The sequence below is a fragment of the Ambystoma mexicanum genome, chromosome 5q (assembly GCF_040938575.1).
Source record: "Ambystoma mexicanum isolate Mex_15411 chromosome 5q, UKY_AmexF1_1, whole genome shotgun sequence".
In the NCBI taxonomy this organism is placed as follows: Eukaryota; Metazoa; Chordata; class Amphibia; order Caudata; family Ambystomatidae; genus Ambystoma; species Ambystoma mexicanum.
Genome location: NC_090933.1, coordinates 692651720 through 692671632, shown reverse-complemented (window position 1 = coordinate 692671632; position 19913 = coordinate 692651720). Strand labels below are relative to the sequence as shown.

The 19913-nt window shown below is 44.9% G+C and overlaps 1 protein-coding gene across 1 annotated transcript in view; it reads right to left on the bottom strand.

Annotated features, from left to right (window-relative positions):
• PREX2 (phosphatidylinositol-3,4,5-trisphosphate dependent Rac exchange factor 2) overlaps positions 1-19913 on the bottom strand; it is a 1458907-nt gene that overhangs the window by 451770 nt on the left and 987224 nt on the right. The window contains exon 30 of the mRNA XM_069621155.1: positions 10562-10652. Within this exon, the coding sequence (XP_069477256.1) occupies positions 10562-10652 (91 nt within the window). The remainder of the gene's footprint in view (positions 1-10561; positions 10653-19913) is intronic.

Below are 19913 nucleotides of genomic sequence, written 5' to 3'. Positions count from 1 at the left end.
GGGAACACTGAAATATGAAAGTATGTATCTTTCATATCGATTGTCATGAAGTTTCCTCTTTTTAGGAGTGGTATGACCACCTGTACTGTAACCATTCTGATGTTTTGGTGGTTTTGATACTTCTTTGCAGGTCCTAGATCTAACAAAGGTCTCATAGTGTTGTCTTTTTTGGGAACCATAAAATAGACAAAGTTTATTCCTGTGTTTACCTGTTCTCTTGGTATTCGTTCTATCTCTCCTTTCAGGATGAGTGTTTGGATCTCTTCCTGCAGAACCTTTAGATGCTCTTGGGCAACTGGTCTTGCTCTAGACCGATATCCATGTGGTTTGGACACCAGCTCGATACAGCTACCCTTTGTTACTGTGCTCAACACCCACTTGTCTGAAGTTATCCCCTCCCATGTGTGGATGTAAGATGTTATGTGTCCTCCTACTTGAGTTGTATAGGAGGGGACCTCCATTGGGCTGTCATTTTGTGTCTGAAGCTGCCCTTCTTGAGGCCTGACCTCTACCACCTGCTCGACCTCTACAAGGTTTTCGCATACTTGAATACCTGCTAGTTCCTTGTGGAAAGCTGCTTTCGTAGCGAGTGGTACCGTGCAGAAAGTTTGAATGTCCCGCTGGTTGAATATAAGGCTGGGCCCAAAAGGACCGTCTGCTGGCAAAATGCTCTCTGCGTTGAAATGTTTTGCCCTAGACTTTTTATAATGTCTTGCCCTAGACTTTTTATAGAGTTGTGCTCATTTTTAGCCTTGTCTAGGGCCTCATCTACTGCCATCTTTTCCCATACTTGTGGAAAGCTGCTTTTGTAGCAAGTGGTACCATGCCACTTGCCTGTTTTCTGCCCGAGACTTTGTATAGTGTTGTGCTCCTTTTGAACCTTTTCTAGGGCCTCATCTACTGCCTCTCCACACAAACAATTATCCTCAACAGGTTTGTCTGGCAGATTAGCTTGTTTTTCAGCTTTAAACCATGACCCTGTAAGAAAGGCATGTCTTTTGATTATGCTTGAACCTACTATTATTTTCCCTGCTGCTTTCGCCGCATCAAAGGTGTTTCCGATAAGGGCGTTGGCTGAGATTTTTCCCTTAGTTATAATTTTAAGCATTGCTGATTTTATGGGTTCAGCAATCAGATCGGTGAAACCTTACATTCCATCCCATTGATCCTGACTATATCTTGCCATGAGGGCAGTAGCATTAGCAATCTTGGCCTCATGAGCTGCAAGTATGCAGAAGTAGACGTTTTCCTGCTGAACGCATATATTGTCTTGCTTTCTTTGTGTGGAGGGTACACGCTGGCTGATAAGGGTGCACCAGCCCTCTTCCTTGTTGTGGTTTCTACAAGAGAATCTACAGGCGACCCCTTATGTGTACAGAGTACTAGGGGCTGCTTTCTATTTCTATGGAATGCGCACATCAAACACTTTAATTTGCCATGGGTTAATTAAGGATGTGAAGATTATTTTAGGCATACTTTTAAGTAGTGGAATAGACTGTGAAACAGACCTTCTTTCTTTTAAAACATCCTCAATAAAGTATGGTTCCTCTTGAGATTCGTCTGTTTTAATATTGAAACTCGCAGCCGCCCTTTTGGTAGTTCAGCATGCAGAACTTGATCTTCTGTGGGCAAGGATAAAGTTGTTGTCTCTGCTATGTCTGGTGAAGGAAGAGAATATTCATCTGGACCAATGTCTATGTTTTCCTCTTCCTCCCCAATAATGTCCTCATCTGTATAAATGTATTTCTCAACTATATCCTCCTCCCCATGTTCTTGTTCAACCTGTTTGGCTACTATTTTAGCTTTTTTGGGAGTGGACTCAAAAAGGTGTTCCACTTTTCGTTTTGTTGGCAATTTATCACAATACTCCATGAAGGACTGCATTTTGCCCATAAGAAAAGCAAACCTTTCCGGTGACCACAGTCTTCTATGAGGGATTGCTTTACATGGTATTTCTTGAAATATTTCTTCTTCTAATTCCGGCCCTGAGGTAAAGATTTTACCCTTTGTCTGCATAGCAGATAACAGAGTTCCATGCCACCCCATTCATGTAGATACAGATGTTTCTTTCCTCCAAAAGGCCTAGAAATAGTTTTGGGTTACTTAGATGACAAAACATCCTTTGAAGGTATCTTTCTCCCCACTCAGCTTTGAATGTTGTTCTGATGTTTTGTGTTTCGACTTTGATGAGATTGTTGAATGTTCCGATGTACTTTTGTGATCCGCTGAGGGCCTAGACTTATATGCCAAAATGGTTTGTTTGTTTGTCACAGGTTTCCCCCTTTCTCACCTGTTTTCGCTGCTTGATGGATTCCGTTGTAGAGGTTTTCTCCCTTATGGTTTGGATCATGTACAAGCCCGCTCGGCCGTCTTCAGCTTGCAGTGTTCGTTCAACTTCTTGTCCGGGATCGATAGTAAACTCCAGGAAATCCAGGAAAAAATAGGGGAAAGAAGCACTCGGAGGCGGGTGCACGGATTTCGGGAGAAGGTTGGGTAAGAAGGAGAAGGGATAGAATGAAGCAAGGGTCCGGGAACCAGGAAAGCAACAAAGTTCTGTGAAAGCGAACTACGGAGCACACGTCTAGCCACAGCTAACAGTAGCGTTGAGACGTGCGGAAGCACGGGGGTGTGGCTATTTTATCGAGCATGCTGCAATGAACATGAAGGCTGGTAGGCAGCATTCAGTGTTTGTGGCCATGTTGGTAGTACAACAGAGTGCAAGCTCCGACGTGACAGGGACCAGGAGGCCCAGAAGGGACGTGTCCGATGGGTCATGACAGCATGCCTCCTCCGAAAACCCGTCCCGCCAGGTTTGCCCGGGTGTATGAGATGGAACCTTCAGAGTAACCTGGGGGTATTCAAATTGGAGACGGGTTCCCAAGTGCGTTCACTGGGTGGATATCCTTTCCATTCCACCAGGTAGTGGAGCTGACCATGTATATATCTGGAGTCACATATTCGGGAGACTTCATATTCTAGTTGGTCGTTGACAAGGACATGGCTAGGTCTGAGGTTAGTCCGAGAGGTCTGGATGTATGGCTTTATTAGAGATGTATGAAAAACTGGGTGGATCTTCTTCCAGGAATCTGGCAATTTGAGGAGGAAGGCCACTGGGTTGATGATTTCTTTTATAGGAAAAGGCCCATAATATTGGGGAGCCAGTTTATTTGGCCGTAGATGTCCAGGCAGTAGTTTAGAGGATAACCATACCTTATCGCCTATTGCGTAGGAGGGCCCTGGTCTTCTCTTTGAGTCTGCATAATGTTTGGTCTGATTCCGAGCTCTTTCTAGCTGTTCTTTGGCTTCTCTTTGTACATTGATAAGTGTTTCAATCCAGGAATCAACTGTAGGAACCAGTGTAGGATGGGGGAGGACAGAAGGTAGAACCGAAGGGTGGAACCCTTGGCTATAGAAAAAAGGGCTGGTTTTAACAGCCGAGTGATCCGAGTTATTATAGGCAAATTCAGCCACAGGTATTAAAAGGGACCAATCATCCTGGTCCTTGGTAGCAAAACATCGAAGATATTGTTCTAAGGTTTGATTGACACGTTCAGTAGCTCCTTTGGTTTGGGGATGATACCCTGAGGAGAGAGCACGTTGAATTCCTAGTATTCGACAAAGGTGTTTCCAAAACTGAGAAATGTATTGGGGTCCTCTGTCCGATATTATCTTGGAAGGGAGACCATGAAGCCGGAATATGTGTTCCAGGAAAATTCCAGCAAGTTCTGATGAGGATGGTAGTTTATACAGGGGTGTAAAATGATCCAAATGAGTGAACAAGTCAATGGTGACCATGATAGTTATGTATCCCCTGGAAGGTGGCAATTCCACAATGAAGTCGGTAGCGATAAATTCCCAGGGCCTTGTTGGTAGTGTAAGCTGCAGTAGGAGACCCGCCGGTCTCTTGTTATCATGTTTGTTCTGACTACAGACAGAACAGGCTTGGACGTACAGCTTTACGTCAGTCTTCATTCTAGGCCACCAGAATTGCCTTTGTATGAGACGGAGGGTATTGGTAATGCCACGATGTCCAGAGTGAAGTGTATCGTGGCAAAGGTTTATTATCCTTTGTTGTAGTTTCTGTGTGGGAATGACTAAAGCATTATCTTTGAACAAATATCCGTCCTTGGTTTTCAGATCCCATTGATTATTCCTTGAAATATTCTTCCAGAGTTCAGAGGACTGGGTTTGTAAGCGAATTTCTTCCAGGAGGCTGATTGCGTGAGCTACAAATATCGTATGGGGAAACATCTTAGGGAATATCCGGTCTTCAGGAGGTTCGTAATCAGGACGTCGCGAGCGTCAGCAATTATATTCTACGTTCCAGGGACATGGTGAATCTGGACCTGGTATTGGGCAAAGAAGAAGGCCCAACGGGCTTGACAGCTATTTCTACATTCCAAGGCCTGTAATACTTGAAGATTTCGATGGTCCGTGTGAACCTGGACCAGATGTTTTGCTCCTAAGAGTAAATGACGCCACTCAGTAAAGGCTTCACGGATGGCTAACAGTTCCTTTTCTTAAATAGAGTAGTGGGTTTCACTGGGAGTTTAGGTCCGTGAAAGATAAGCAATAGGATGTTCCAGTCTGTCATCGAATTCTTGTTTCAGAACTGCTCCAATGGTGTAGTTAGAGGCGTCTGTTTCCACTAAGAAGGGCCGATTGATATCAGGTTGAGCCAGGATGGGAGCTTGAGTGAACTCTGATTTCAAGTGTTGGAAGGCTTCCTCCTGAGCTCTTGCCCAATGAAAGGGAGCGTCTTTCTTCAACAAGGCAATAATCGGTTGGACTATCTCGGAAAAGGAAGGTATACATTTCCTATAGAAATTACCTAAGCCCAGGAAGGACTGGATCTGTTTCACGGTGGTCGGACTTGGCCAGGATAGTATAGCCTTTACCTTGGATTAATCCATTCCAATACCTTCTGGGCTAAGAACAAATCCTAGATAGTGGACAGTAGGGACATGAAAGAGGCACTTCTCGGGTTTTGCCAGGAGCTTATGTTCACGTAGCCGTTGTAACACTGCCTTAACATGTTCCTCATGCTTGAGTGGGTCCTTCGAGAATATTAAGATATCGTCCAGATACACGATGACAAAAAGGAATAGCATATCCGAAAACACCCGATCCATGAAATGTTGGAAGACCGCCAGGGCATTAGCAAGTCCGAAAGGCATGACCAAGTATTCATAATGACCAAAGGGTGTCCTGACGGCTGTCTTCCATTCGTCACCTTCTCTAATACGGATCAGATGGTAGGCACCTCTAAGATCCAATTTGGTGAATACCACGGCTCCTCTTACTGCTTCCAGGATGTCTGAGATCAAGGGCAATGGATATCGATCCTTTAGGGTGCACTGATTTAGGCCTCGATAATCAAGGCAAGGACTGAGCTCATTGGTGTCTTTCTTTGGAACAAAAAACAGTAATGTCCTGCTGGAGATTTGGATGGTCGTTTGGTGACATTTTCAAGGTTAGTATCTAGGTATTCACGGAGGGCCTTTTTCTCAGATTCGGATAAAATGAGCATCCTCCCAAAGGGGATCAGAGCTGAAGGTTCGGTTTCAATAGCACAGTCTTCTGGTCTATGAGGAGGTAAGGCTTGAATAATAGCAGAAGAAAACACATCAGAGTATTCCCGATAGACCTTAGGAACCTGGATGATGTTTGAGACTGAGAGTGGACCTAGATGGTTTGCTGAAAGTCCTTCCACTGGTGTCGGAGCGGGGTCCAGGGGTAGGCAATGAGACATGCAATATTCGGATCCCAGGAACAAGGAACCTGCTGCCCAATTGATGTATGGATTGTGTCTTTGTAGCCAGGGCATTCCCAAAACCAATGGTCAGACTTTATGATGTCAAACCTTATCTTCTCTCGATGGTGGTTTATTGCTAGCTCGATTTCCTTAGTCTGGAGGGTTATTGGTCTGGAAGAAAGGGGCCTCCAATCAATTGCTTCTACAGGTTGCATGACATTCCGGGATTCGTAGGGAAAATGGTGTTTAAGGACCCATTCTTGGTCTATGAATATTCCCATGGCCCCACAGTCCACTAATGCCAGAATGGGGTAGGTGTTCTTCTTGGATGGCGATAGAAAGGCCTGTAAAATTACCAGATTGTTCTGTCTAGGAGAGTTCAAGGATGGTATAAATGTGGAGCCAATATCTCTCTCCTGAAACTGCGCTCTATCTAGGATCGGGAGCTGGCGTTTCCCGAACACCGTGGAGGAGCTATAGGACACTCTCTCACTAAATGTTTGTCTGATGCGCAATACATGCATAAGCCGGTATGGATCCTTCGTAATCTTTCTTGGGGGGATATTGGTCCACGGAAGGCCCCTAATTGCATGGGTTCAGGTTGGTTAATAGGGGCAGAACTGCCTTCAGAATTCGTGGGGGTCTCTATAGGATTCTTCTGGAAGGGTAACTTGGTCTTCTTTTTCTCTGCCTTCCTTTCCTGTATGCGAAAGTCAATCTGTAGAGCAAGATCCATAAGGGCCTGATATGAACTTGGATGTGCCACCCTGGCCAGTTCATCCTTGATGTCTTTGTTCAACCCTCTTTGAAAGAGAGTGAAACAGGCTTCAGAGGACCAGTCTGCTTCTTTAGCCAATTGCTTAAATCGTGTAACATATGTGAGCATATCCTGGGACCCTGCTGGAAATCAAGAAGACGTTCCTGAGCACTATAGACCTGATCTGGGCGATCAAACATGGTCTTAAGTGCTCGAATGAATCCGTCATAATCATCCAGGAGGGCATCTCGGCATTAACTAATGGTGTGGCCCAAGTTAATGCATTCCCGGTAAGGTGTGAAATAATAAAACCCACTTTAGCCCTGAGGGTGGAGAAATAATAGGGATTAAAAGTAAAGTGGACCAAACAGGAATCTAGGAATCCACAAAGGTTCTTTGCTGACCCATCGTATTTGTCAACAATGCCACCCAATAGTACGCTCTCCTTCGTGGCAGAATCACGGGATAAAACCAATTGCTTTAGTGCGGCATTCCCTGCCTTTAGGTTTTGTACTTTGGTCGTTAGTTCCTGCATGCTGCGCATAAGATCCTGAACGGCCGCCTCCATTTCTGTATCGACTTCGGTCAGGTGGTGTCTCAATCTGTCACAAGTTTCCCCCTTTCTCACCTGTTTTCGCTGCTTGATGGATTCTGTTGTAGATGTTTTCTTCCTTATGGTTCGGGTCTTGTACAAGCCCGCTCGGCTGTCTTCGGCTTCCAGTGTTCGTTGAACTTCTTGTCCGGGATCGATAGTAAACTCCAGGAAATCCAGGAAAAAATAAGGGGAAGAAGCACTCGGAGGCAGGTGCACGGATTTCGGGAGAAGGTTGGGTAAGAAGGAGAAGGGATAGAATGAAGCAAAGTCCGGGAACCAGGAAAGCAACAAAGTTCCATGAAAGCGAACTACGGAGCACACGTCTAGCCACAGCTAACAGTAGCGTTGAGACGCACGGAAGCGCGGGGGTGTGGCTATTTTATCGAGCGTGCTGCAATGAACGTGAAGGCTGGTAGGCAGCGTTCAGTGTTTGTGGCCATGTTGGTAGTACAACAGAGTGCAAGCCCCGACGTGACAGGAACCAGGAGGCCCAGAAGGGGCGTGCCCGATGGGTCATGACATTGTTGTTTGGGGTTGGAACTGAACTCTTGGACAAATGTTTACTTTGGGGTTCATCCGATTTTTGTTTAGGCTTAGTGTTGTCTTGTACAGCCTTATGGACACCAGGGGTTGTCGCCACAGCATGGCCTGAGGTTAGTCCTACTTATCTGGAGGTTAGCTGCAAGGAAGCATCACCGCTCTCAAATCCGATGTCCACTTCCTCAACTTTAACGGTAGATTCGCCCAACTTCTTTTCCACCTAGATTGGGTAGGCTATCCACCATTCTGTATGATGTTCTTTTAAGGTCTTTGGTTTTAAAAGTTTGCATGTTTACCACCAGAATTGTTGTGATCCCTTGGAAGACAACTATTGCACACCGGGTGCATATCCTTTCAAAAGAACGTGATCTTTGCCCATTGGCCAAAATTTAAATAGAGTTTTCCCCATTGAGTAACCAGGAAACGGGCAAGCTAAATGTATAAAGTGCAGGTGAAAGTACAATAGGGTTAAAGGCATTCTCTAAACGGGTTTGAGAAATGTGGGACTTGGCTGTCCCCCACTCTCCCTAATGCACCACCTTTTCAGCATGTTGCGCCTTTCGGCAAGACTCTGGTGTCAAACACCTCATCTCATTGATGAACTTGATGCCCGTCTCTTGGGAACTGGACCTCGGTTAGGCCACGATTGCTTACAGAGACGTTGGCCCTCATTAGGAGTGTGTGTAATGAGGCCAATGCGTTTATCGTCCAACATTAATGGCAGAAAAAAACAATCTTAGGACTTCGACGCATGAAGGATCATGGCCAAATCTAGGATACAGTTAGTGTTACAGATACGCCCTGATCAACGCCCAGTTTTGAAATTAAAAAAAGCATATGTAATAATATGTAATACTCACATCAACCACTATATAGCAGCCTATATAAAGCATGTGAATCTGAGCAGGTTCACAATCCCCAGAAATAGTGAGACCTTTTATGTTAATATGCTGAAGCCTGTTAATCCTGTGCTAATCTAGCACTCGCTCCTCTTTCTTTCTTTCTTTCTTTCTTTCTTTCTTTCTTTCTTTCTTTCTTTCTTTCTTTCTTTCTTTCTTTCTTTCTTTTGTTCTTTCTTTCTTTCTTTCTTTCTTTCTTTTTTTCTCACTCTCTCTCTCTCACCCTCTCTCTCTCTCTATTCACTCTTTGTTTCTTTCTGTCTCTAGCTGTCTCACTCTATGTCTCTGTCTCTTTCTATTTGGTGATAGTTGTGTTGCCAGGTTCATGCTTGCTAAAGCCACCCCAGCCTATGCTGGCAGTTGCATGTCAAGAAAGCACCAGACAGCCTTTGCTGCATAATATCAAAGATGATTTGTACAACATAAGATTGACAATTGATCTTTACAATTGACAAATATGTCCGTGAATACAAACTGGTATTCTTGAATCCCTAAGTGAACTGGGCTTGGCGCCGATTTAATTTGTCACAACACTCACCCTAACTTTAAAATGTTTGTAACATATGCTAATTCAGAGAGCCTCAACATTTAGATGAGAGGCTAGAATAGCTGCATCATCAGTCACTCCACTGGAGCTCAGAGGCTGTCCCCACGCAGAAATGTAGAAGGAGTATCAGGGAAAGCATAGTTTCCAATGCACAGACATCCTAAGAGAGCTGTATATGCATAAGATAGAATAAACCTGCATTCAAATTGGTCCACCTAAAAGTGGTGTCTATTTTCCTTAAATCAGAGCAAATGAGTTCAGGGATAAACCGAACCACTGATTTACGGGTGGTACGAGGTCTCCCTAAATTTGCAAACATTTCCCAAAAAAAAAGCTGGAAAAGTTCAAGACTCCCCAATTCGGGCACTGTTAGGGAGGGTAGGCTCTTACCCTCCCCCAAAAGGCCCTACAACATGTCCCACTGCTTTACTGGGGACTGGTAGTGCATTGTAAGGAAGTCACACATGTTAAGCTTGTTTTCTATTTCCAGTGCTCTTGTGTTGAGAACAGAAACACGTTTTCCCCTTACTTAGTTTCCTGCGAGCAGGGCAAGAAAACCTGTGGTGCAGTGGGGGCAGCAAGCATGGGACCAAGGTTGTTTTGCAGGTATAGAAGTGGCTAGTTTTTGCCACAAAAGTAGCCCACAAACAATTATGCGTCGCCAAACGTTTGGATGTGAATATTTGTAGGTCTCCTTTTTTGAAGATCAGCCGGCCTTCATTTTTCTGGATGTTTAATGTAAGGATGGGCATGACAGTGCGGAGTGCCATAATGCGGGTCTGAGATCAGATATTGCTGAAAAGGAACGCAAAGGAAGTAGATCTGTGGTGTATATCTACTCAAGTGTATGGCATGTGATCAGAGAAATTGGTGAACAAAGGACTTGTGAAAGGAACTAGAAAACCTCAACTTTAAAGCACCATATTTCCAAATACGTAATAATGATGTATGTGTATGGGAATTGGCACAGTAGCTTCCACAAAGGAGCGGGCAAGACGTTCCTGCTCAAGCAGTCATTTCGACCATAAAGGACTGTTGCCATGTTACATACAGGAGAAAGGCCAACATGGATGGATGTGGCAGCTTCTGCCAATGCTACACAACCACTGGGTCTTCCCCTGGGCAGCCATTAATTCCATTGTTTACTGAGAAGATGAAAAAGGGATGGATAGAAATACCAGCTTCTCGACCACTGGGAATTGCTCTTAATAATGGTGCATTCTAGCCATGGCCAGATGTGCGCCTGCAGCCAACGGTGCCTTGAGGCTCAATCTTCCAACCACGTCATCATCATTCTCATACTAAAGAAATGGCAAGTCATGCCTCGCCTCGTAGGCTTACAACATGACTTAACATGCCTTACATTGATGGAATATATTAGAACAAGTGCTCAAGCTGAATCCATTTGGATGCATTACCATGTGACCAATCCCACTTCTAGGCCCCTTTAATGAGCTGCACACTTTACCTTCCAAGCCTCGGCCTGGGGTGAAATACTTGGTCTGATCAAAGGCTCTTGCGACGACCGGGCCTCTCAGAAGGTTTGAAATGGAGTCCACCTGCAAGGAAACAATATAGATTAGAAATCATAAGTCAGAAATCATTGCAAGCTCATCTCAAGTAGGACCAGATCTAATTAAAAACAATCCCATCCCTTCAATGATCTACGAAGTGTATGACATATTGGCTTGGAGAGAAGACAAGTAGAACAATGCCATTTGGAACAGCCACGGTGCAATTCCAATGAGACTAAATTACAAATATTAAGATAGCTCAAAGCAAAGACAAACATGCCTACAAATACATCGGTGTTACTAAGCATACTCATACAGTGTGTGTGTTCATTAAACTTCTGTTTTCAGGTGATACTTCGAACATCCAACCGTCACCTAAATAAGTGGGGCACCCACCCAATTGACACATTGGACCGATTGCCCCTGAGAGTCCACCCTTTGTTATTACATAAGATGGCTACTGAGGGAGCTCCCTCATGTGTAATGGGGCAGACCCCAGGCAAATGAAGAAAGCACTATTGTCTGTGTACATCCTTTGTACAAATGAAGCATGCAGGTGGGCAATCAAGCCTGGTGTTTTTCTCAGAAAGAGTAGCGTGAGGGAGGTGGCGCGCCTATAGAGAACACCACGGGTGGACTGGAAACCAAAAGAGGTCCTGGAAATCATTTTCAAAGTGGCCCCATGTTACACATTTTCAGCAAGCACAACCATTTTCCTGTGAGTAAATTTGAAAATAAAATAGGCTACCACACAAAAGAGGCCCAGGGTGCAAAGGCCTACAGGGAAATATCGAATTCCCTAAAGGCCAGTCCCCCCCTGGAGAACACCATGTGGGATCTTTTTAAAACGGAAAAGGACCAGCACACACATGCTCCCCACCCCCGCCCCTGCGGTGGGGTGTCAACACTCACTGTACCCCACTGTGGAAAGGGGTTTTTTGCCTCCTTCCAATTGTTGGTCAGGTCCACCCACACTGACAGTCTGATAGAAGGTGGAAGCTTCATTAATAGAGTGGGGGCGTCATGAACACAATGTTACCGAGTGCAGGTGCCCTCGCCATTCGGTCAGAATGTACTATGTGATTTTGTTTGCTAATGAGGTGCAAAACCCTAGTGCCCTCCCCACCCCCTTCAGCTATGTTGTGCTGTGGAAGGCACGGAGTGGGCGGGGCTTTGTTAATGGGGCGGTGGCCATATTGGAATTCACTGGCTTCATTCTTACCCTCCTGATTGGATGGAGTCCTTTACTTTCCTCTACCGGCTGCTCAGAAAGTGAAACAGTTGCACTCTTGGCTTCAAAAAGCCTAATCAAACAGTTTTGAATCGGTTGTGCCCGGGGGTGGGTTGGCCTGGCGACCAAACGTGGCCCTTGGAATGCTTTGTTAAGTGGTCCCATATTACACTCGGCGAGCCCGCTCAACCCCTCCAAGTAATGTTTGGGGGCGGAGGGGGTGTCTCCAACAGGGCAATATGAAATAATTGCCCCAAATAGTGCATTTTATAGCACGTTTACGTATGTATTAATTAAATAATAGTTAAACATAACACAAAACGGACATATAACAATCGTTAAGCGTGCGTGATGACGTACTGGACGATTCAAAAGAAATTCTTTACCCCGTGGATTGAGGAGAGATGGAAGGGGGCGTTGAGGTGCAGAGGGGAGAAGGTAAGAGGCGTAGGTTGCCCACACAAGAGGTCCACGTGGCAGCGGCCGACCAGGCCATCTCCAGAGTCCCTGGTATGCCAGCCCACCCCTGGAGGGCCCCATCCACATCCAGCAGCAGCCTGTTTCCTAAAACAGCTATTGCCTCTAGGACTAAATAAAGATGTCAAGCATTGAAGATAGCACGTGGCTCCCAGGCAGTTGAACATAACACATTGAAGTGTTTTAGCAGCATGTGAATTTGGCATTCACTTCCAGTGGAGATCCAGCCGCCTGATAACATGATAGCATCCGGATTCCCCAGCATTCTCAGCTCCTGTTAGCATCCTAAAGGCTTGGCGCTTCACAAGTCCGCTACTGTACATGGCAAAGTGATGTGATGTTATCGTAACTCGGAAGGATATGGGCTGCCACACCATGACAATGTTGGCACCTCAGCTTGGCACAGACCTTCGCCGCGTGTAGTGTAGGGGTGTGCATTTTATGTTTAATCGATAAACGGCAATACCCTGCCTTCACCCCCCAATCCCACACCCGCTCAAAGCGTGTTTCAAAAAGAGAATTGTAGCATAATAGTGACAACCGGTTCAGGAGAGAGCGTGGGGCTTCATTTATTTTTTTTTAAACGCTCAAAGAGGAAGGTTGGTTAACCACAACGGAAGGCATTGAGGAAGAGTTTTTTGTCGAAGAGTTTTGGAGGAAACTGCAGTGCTCAGTCTGTAGAACACTGGCAGCAGGGGTGTTGGGTCTGAAAAAGATGCAGGGCTACGCTAATGTCAGGACTGTCGGCACTTGGGGATAGCTAGCCTTTTGGTTGTAGCCGCTGAGCCTCTATCCAGGACTACAAGCAAAGGACCCGGGGCTTTAGCCCCCTCCACCCGACTAGCAAGGCTAGCACCTCCAGCCTCCGCCTAGCAACGCCTCTGGCTGGTGGCCACGCTAAATACAATGTAACGGAGACTCATGCATTCATGCAAGAAAACAGATGAAGCACAGGTGTGTGTGTAGGTGTAATGTTATGGAAAGTGCCTTTACACAGTGCAATTGCTACCGATTTGGTATCTGACATTTGACGAACATTTTTAAAAGGGGCTCAAATCTAACTACAGTAGAATGGATGAACATCCATTGACATTACCTAAACAAGGACTTTGGTTGGTTCAGGTAGGCAGAATTTGCTTTTGTTCCAAAAATGAAGTTGGGCATTTCATGTTTGTAAAAGGTGACAGGTGAGCAGAATTATGAACGAAGGTCACCTTTTTGTAAAATGTGTTCTTTTAGCATAATTTCTTTGGAAAATGGTCAAAGTTTACAGCTGCCAGTTTTCACGGCATATCCTAGAACTCTCTTCATAACCCACCTCCCATCATGACACATGCAACCTACGAGCCAATCGTGTTTCACGTTGCGTTGATTACATTACCAGGGTATCATGATATTGACATTACTTTCCACCCCATGCCTTCAACCAGGGTCTCAAGGCACAGTACCCCAAACGCCCTGCTTCCCTCCTGAATCTTCCTCTTTTAACCTTTAGATTTCCCAAAACCTATAACAAAGCTAAGATTCCAGGAAAGACAAGGACAAACAGAGCATCATCAACAACAGAGCAGACCAGGTCCTACGCTCCCTATAATATCATCAATTTGGCAATCGCTCCAAGCAGACACTGGATATCCAGGAAAGGTGGAGTGCAGGTGAACTCACAACTATCCCTTTTTAACACCAGTGGTTCAGATGATCTGTTATACCAGTGGTGATATTGGCACATACGGGGGTTATGGCACTATTTTACCCCACAGACATTTTTCACAGGGCTGCAAAGAAGACATCTCTATAGTTGCCATACCTGAGCTCGCCATCTTATGTTCTAAGAACAATTAGCACCCAGTGAGGGACGCATCATATGTGATTGTGAGACATGATTGGCCCTCGCTGGGTCGTTATCTGGCCAACAACGTCTTTGTTGCACCGCTGTTCACTGCTACAACTGCATAAACATTCTCTAGCAAGTGCGCTGGCATCCATTTTGGCTCTGTGATGTCAGTTTGTTGAAATCGAGTGAACATATCCTTTGGCAGAATAAAAAAGTTTACATTTCAACTTATCCGCCTTTCAGGACAACGCCTACTTTTCCTTAAGTTGTGCTGCACCCTGCTGCTTTCGGAAACTAACCAACCCTCTGATCCATCAAGTAGCTCTTTTTTCCAAAATATGCACCCAATATGGCCACCAGGCGCCTATGCATGGAACAAAATGACAAGTCTAGTGTCATTGTTCTATTCCAATGCAAGTCAGCTGGCGGCTATTTTCGTTTGGCTCCGCGATTATCCCCAGCCTCCGATATGGAAAATGTCCGGGAATACTAATGGGAATAGAAACCTCAGAGGGGGGCATTAGCGGTCAGTTAATGCCTCCGGAGCTATGTTAAAGGCCTCACTTCGCTCTGGCTTGTAACTGTCACCCCGGGGGCATTACCCGACTGGTAATGCACCCCTCCTTGGGTTTTATTGCTTTAGTACAGTAACAGCACACACATCGTTAATCTGGTTATTCACTTGGAGTCTCAAGTTTCCCATTTCAAAAATAGGTCATGTTTATGTGACTAATCTCTCTTCGGTCGGGGATCTTTGTCCGTCCATTTGGACGCGAGATTGTCTCTGGCCACCATCAAAATACTAACCCTCTTTTTAAACATGCTACCTACCTGTAACCGTAGCAAAAGCTAGTGGTTTGCCTTCCCGCCTCGTTATTTTTCACTGCCTGCCCCAGCGATGTGTGTGCTCGCGCCGGAGTCCCAGTACAATACTTCTTGGCAAAAGTTGCCCTAAACAAAGAGATGTTAGCCAGGTAAGCAATAGTTGCTCCCGTAGCTCCTCCTGTGGAATAGTCATTTGGTGTCATTTGAGTCTGACTCTCAGCTAGTTTGTAAAGTTATTAAAGGAATGTAACAATCCCCCTAGCCACCCTAGACTTACTGAGACCATGTCCATGATGTTGCTTGCTGAATGGCGCAGAAAGGAACGGGCCTGTCTTCCTGATTTCGGTGCCGCAATTTATATAATATTGCGCTACCCTATTGTGGTCTAATGCATGCAGACTCGTTTCATCCTCTGATTGACATTCTTTAAAGAAAACTGAATGGTTTTGATTGACCTGAGCAGAGGAGTTCCCCTTTGGTGTGAGTCTAGCAGTGCTACCAATAACACCTTCGCATTGTGTGTCACAGCAAAGCATCATCTGCTAATATTGCTGTAATCCAGGGACACCTTGAACGGAGGCAATCGTTAAAAAAAGAGCGTCATTAGCAAAAGATTTCTTATAGTACTCTTCTGTGTTGGCTTGAATGGGAGACGCTTAAACTTATGGAGTGTAACATTAATTAAGTGCAGAAGTGGATGGAACCTACAAATATTCCGTATGGGAATTCAGGATGAACATACGCACCCAGGAGGATAGCTCAGCGGCAACGTGCTCGCCTTGGAAGCAAGACGACGCAGGGTCGGAAAGTGCGTTATAGGGCCAGATTGAGAGAGTAGTGCAAGAGATTTCACCTTTTGTTATACTGACAAGGACAGCATGGCTTCGGGAATGAAGCAGATTAGAAGCACCGACTGGGAACTTGTATATTTTGAACATGCACAGTAAAGGGACTTACTGAATTATTACCTGATGTTGACATTCACATAGAAAAAGAAACTCTATCCAGAGACAATAGAAAATCCATTGTTCAGGCAAGGAGAGAAAATTATTTAGTACCTGCAACTCACAAGCAGAACCAGCAGAATCTAGAAATAATATTGGTTAAAACTAGTGTATTAAAAGTTAGTATTTTTCAACAGATGATCGAGATGGGGATTCAGAGCAGCAACCTTGTCCTCCCTCAGGAGGAGAGACGTTTGTACTTTTCTGGAAGTAAATGCTGCCAGTTGAGCTACAGGGGTATAATGCATTTATGTATTATGTTCATCATTGTTTTACTGTCACTGACAATTAGAACTGCATTCTTTATTGGTGCACAAAGTGTTCCAGTTCCAGTGCACCCACCTAATGATGTACGTATGACACCCACAAAAGCACCTCGACCCTTTATAGTGATTCCAGTCCCTAGAAGGTCTGACAAAAGAGTGAGTGAACTTGAAATGGATGTAATCAGCAATAACACACATATACATATGCAAAGTGAAAAGCCAGAGACTGAGTCGGCAGAGTGTGAATGTAAAAAGGTTACTGACAACCACACGCATGCAAACATTGAATGCACACACATCAGACCTAGTGTCAACAACTGCAGAACCACAATCTAAAGCATGGGAGAAGAAGAAACTGCCTAATATTAGAAGTTCCACTACAAGTGAAGTGAAAAGACAAATGAAAAAAGCTGAACTCCTGAAGCTGTAAAAGGAGTTGTAGAATAAACCAACAGAGACAGCATTGACAAACATATATGTTCCAGCGAAGGGGACGAGTACAAGTTCCACAATACAGCCATATACTAGACCAATGACAGAGTGGATATGGACACTTTTGACCAAAAGAAAAGGAATGCAAGATGAGTTGTAGAAGAAACCAACCGAAATAACATTAATGAACGACCCTGATGCAGTACCGATGGAGGAAAAAACAAACTCAAAGAAAATCTCACGATCACTTCTGATAGCAGAATCAATTTGGCCGTCATTAGCCAGAGCCAGGGAGAGGCAAGAGGAAATAGAAAGAACCGCCAGAATATCCTCCACTTGACTGGCACAGATGAAGATACCTGCATCATGGACCAGGATACCTGCAAATCCTCCAGCAAGAAGAAGCTATACAGATGCATTCAAGAATGTATTTATAGCAAACTACATGAAAACCTTAACAATTAAGAGAAGCATACACGGAGATGACAGTGAACTAAACAATTACTTGTACAGCACAGCACATTTGGGAAATAACATTTGGTACCAGCACATGAAAGAAGTGGAAGACGGAGTTCAGAAGGGGAATGTTTTGTTTGTGCACTCCTACTGTACAGCATGGGGAAGTCCAAGATCTTCATAGCTGTAGAAATTAACGTCCAGACAGCACACTGTCTTTCACACGTAGCAATGTGCAAGACCAGAGGCCAGTTCATGGGTAGTGATGCCTCACTGAAATGGGCACCTGAAGTAACCGATCCAAATGAAGACGATTATGTCCAGGACATAAAGACAAGAAACAATGGAAAAACGAAACACATTGTGATCAGATATGAGAAACCTGGAGTCCTTGCACTTCTGTTTTGGTCTTGTCCTTTTTCAATAATTTAACAAACTAGTGGCAGCTTTCTTCACCGCACCACTGATGTCAGACTCAAACTGGAGCTTAGAAGCCCACACATTGTCTTCCCATGCCTTTGCATGTAGGGAACATGGCTACATCCTTTGCAGTTCCTCCACAGATGAGGCAAGATCCCACCGCAACCTCTCTGTGTGTAAGAAAGGTACTGAGCTATGTGAGCTCATTCAGTTCCATATATCTATTGCTATACCCCATCTTTGTTACATTAGCCACCAGTGGCATCAAAGATACAGTAACTTTCCTCTGATCTCAGGGCGTGTTTGGAGGATAGCTCAGGGTCAACGTGCTCGCCTTGGAAGCAAGACGACGTAGATGAACACAGGTTCGATCACTGGGTCTCCTTAGAAACCTCTGCTTATTAAGCGCATTATAAATACCCAATTATATATGGGATACATCACTCACCGTAATTGTATTTCTGATGCTTGTATCTGCTTAGATTCACATGCTGTGCATAGGCCGACATCTAATGGAAGCTGCAGAGTATTATAGTTGTTGTTTTTGAAACACAAAAAGGGACATTGACAGGGTGTGCCAGTAATACTATCCCTAGTGTGACATCCACTGTACCCATGATCCCTCACGCGTCGAGGTCCCTCAGATTGTTATTTTTCTGACATGAGGTAGCATGAGGTGTAGCGTGAGTACAGTTGTATCCAAGCAGATATGTATCAGACAAGCTCATAAGCATCCATGCACCTTCTCTCCGGGGGGAGGAAGGGTGGGTCGCATGTGAATCTAAGCAGATACAAGCATCAGAAATACGATTACGGTGAGTAATGTATCCCTTCTGACGCTTGTGGCATCTGCTTAGATCACATGCTGTGTAGATTAGGGAGCAGTGGAAGAAGGAGGTGGGATGTGAGAAGGTTCAGGAGTGAATAAATGTCTTAGAACCGCTTGTCCCACTTGTGTATCTGTCTCGGAATGAGTGTCAATGCAGTAGTGCTGAGTGAGTGAAAGTATGTATTGAGATCCATGTAGCTGCTTTGCAAATGCTGTCTAAGGGGAAATTTGCAATGAAAGCCAGAGTGGCTCCAGTACCTCTTGTGGAGTGGGCCCCTGGCGTAAAAGCCAGTGTCTTATCTGATAGGGAATAGCACAGTTGGATACATCTGACGATCCACCTAGAGAGGGCATTTTTAGAGATGTGATCACCTTCTCTGCCTGGCGCTACGGAGACAGATGATCTGTCTTTCTTAGCAGTCTGGTCTTGTCTACGTAGTAGAGGACTGCTCTCCTTACATCTAGTGTTCTGGAATTTTACCTTAGCAGAGCTTTTGGGTTCCCGGAAGAAAGCCGGTAGCTCAATAGACTGGTTTACATGAAATTTGGAGATGAATTTAGGTGAGAACCTAGGGTGAGTACATAACACCAGTTTGTCCTTAAGTATAGTAAAGAAAGGATCCTGCACTGACAGAGCTTGGATTTCACTGACCCTTCTTTTGGAAGTGATGGCTACTAAGAAGGCAGTTTTATATGTTGGGTGTTTGAGACTAGACTTGTGCATAGGCTCGAATGGGGGTCCCATGAGCTTAGCGAGTACCACATTAAGGTCCCAACCTGGCGGTGGGTTAGAGATTGGAGGGTGGAGTTTCTTTATCCCTTCCATAAATACTTTGATGACGTGTACCTTCCACCATGAAACCTTATTATGGGAAGTGGTGTAGGCAGACAAGGTCGCCAGGTGGACTCTTAAGGAGTTGAACACTAACCGTGCATCTAGTAAGTGGACCATATAGGTTAGAATGTTAGATGGAGTACAATCAATGGGGCTGATTTGCTTAGTCTGGGACCAAATTACAAATCATTTCCATTTATCATAGTAACAGTGCCTAGTGTTTGGTTTTCTTGATTCCTTCAAGATATCCATGCATCTCTGTGGTAGATTGAGATATCCTAACTCTATGACTTCAGGAGCCATGCTGCCAAGTTCATTGAGTGTGGCTGTGGGTGCACTGTTAGTCCCTCGTGCTGGGTGAGTAGGTTGTACTGGCACAGGAGTTTGATGGGATTTCACATTGCCAGCTTGTGCAGATGTGAAGCCCATGGTTGTCTTGCCCACATAGGAGCAACTAGGATAAGCATCATCAGTTCCTTGTGTAACTTGTTCACCACCTTCATCATGAGAGGAGTCAGCGGAGAAGCGTAAGCAAACTTCCCTGACCAGTTCATCCATAGGGTGTTCCCCTTGGAGCCTGGCTGGGGGAACCTGGACGCAAAGTCTGTTCATTGACTATTTTCGCTTGTGGCGAATAAGTCTATAGTTGGGAAACCGAATTGAGAAACAAGGTGTTCCATGACCTCTTCGTGTAGAC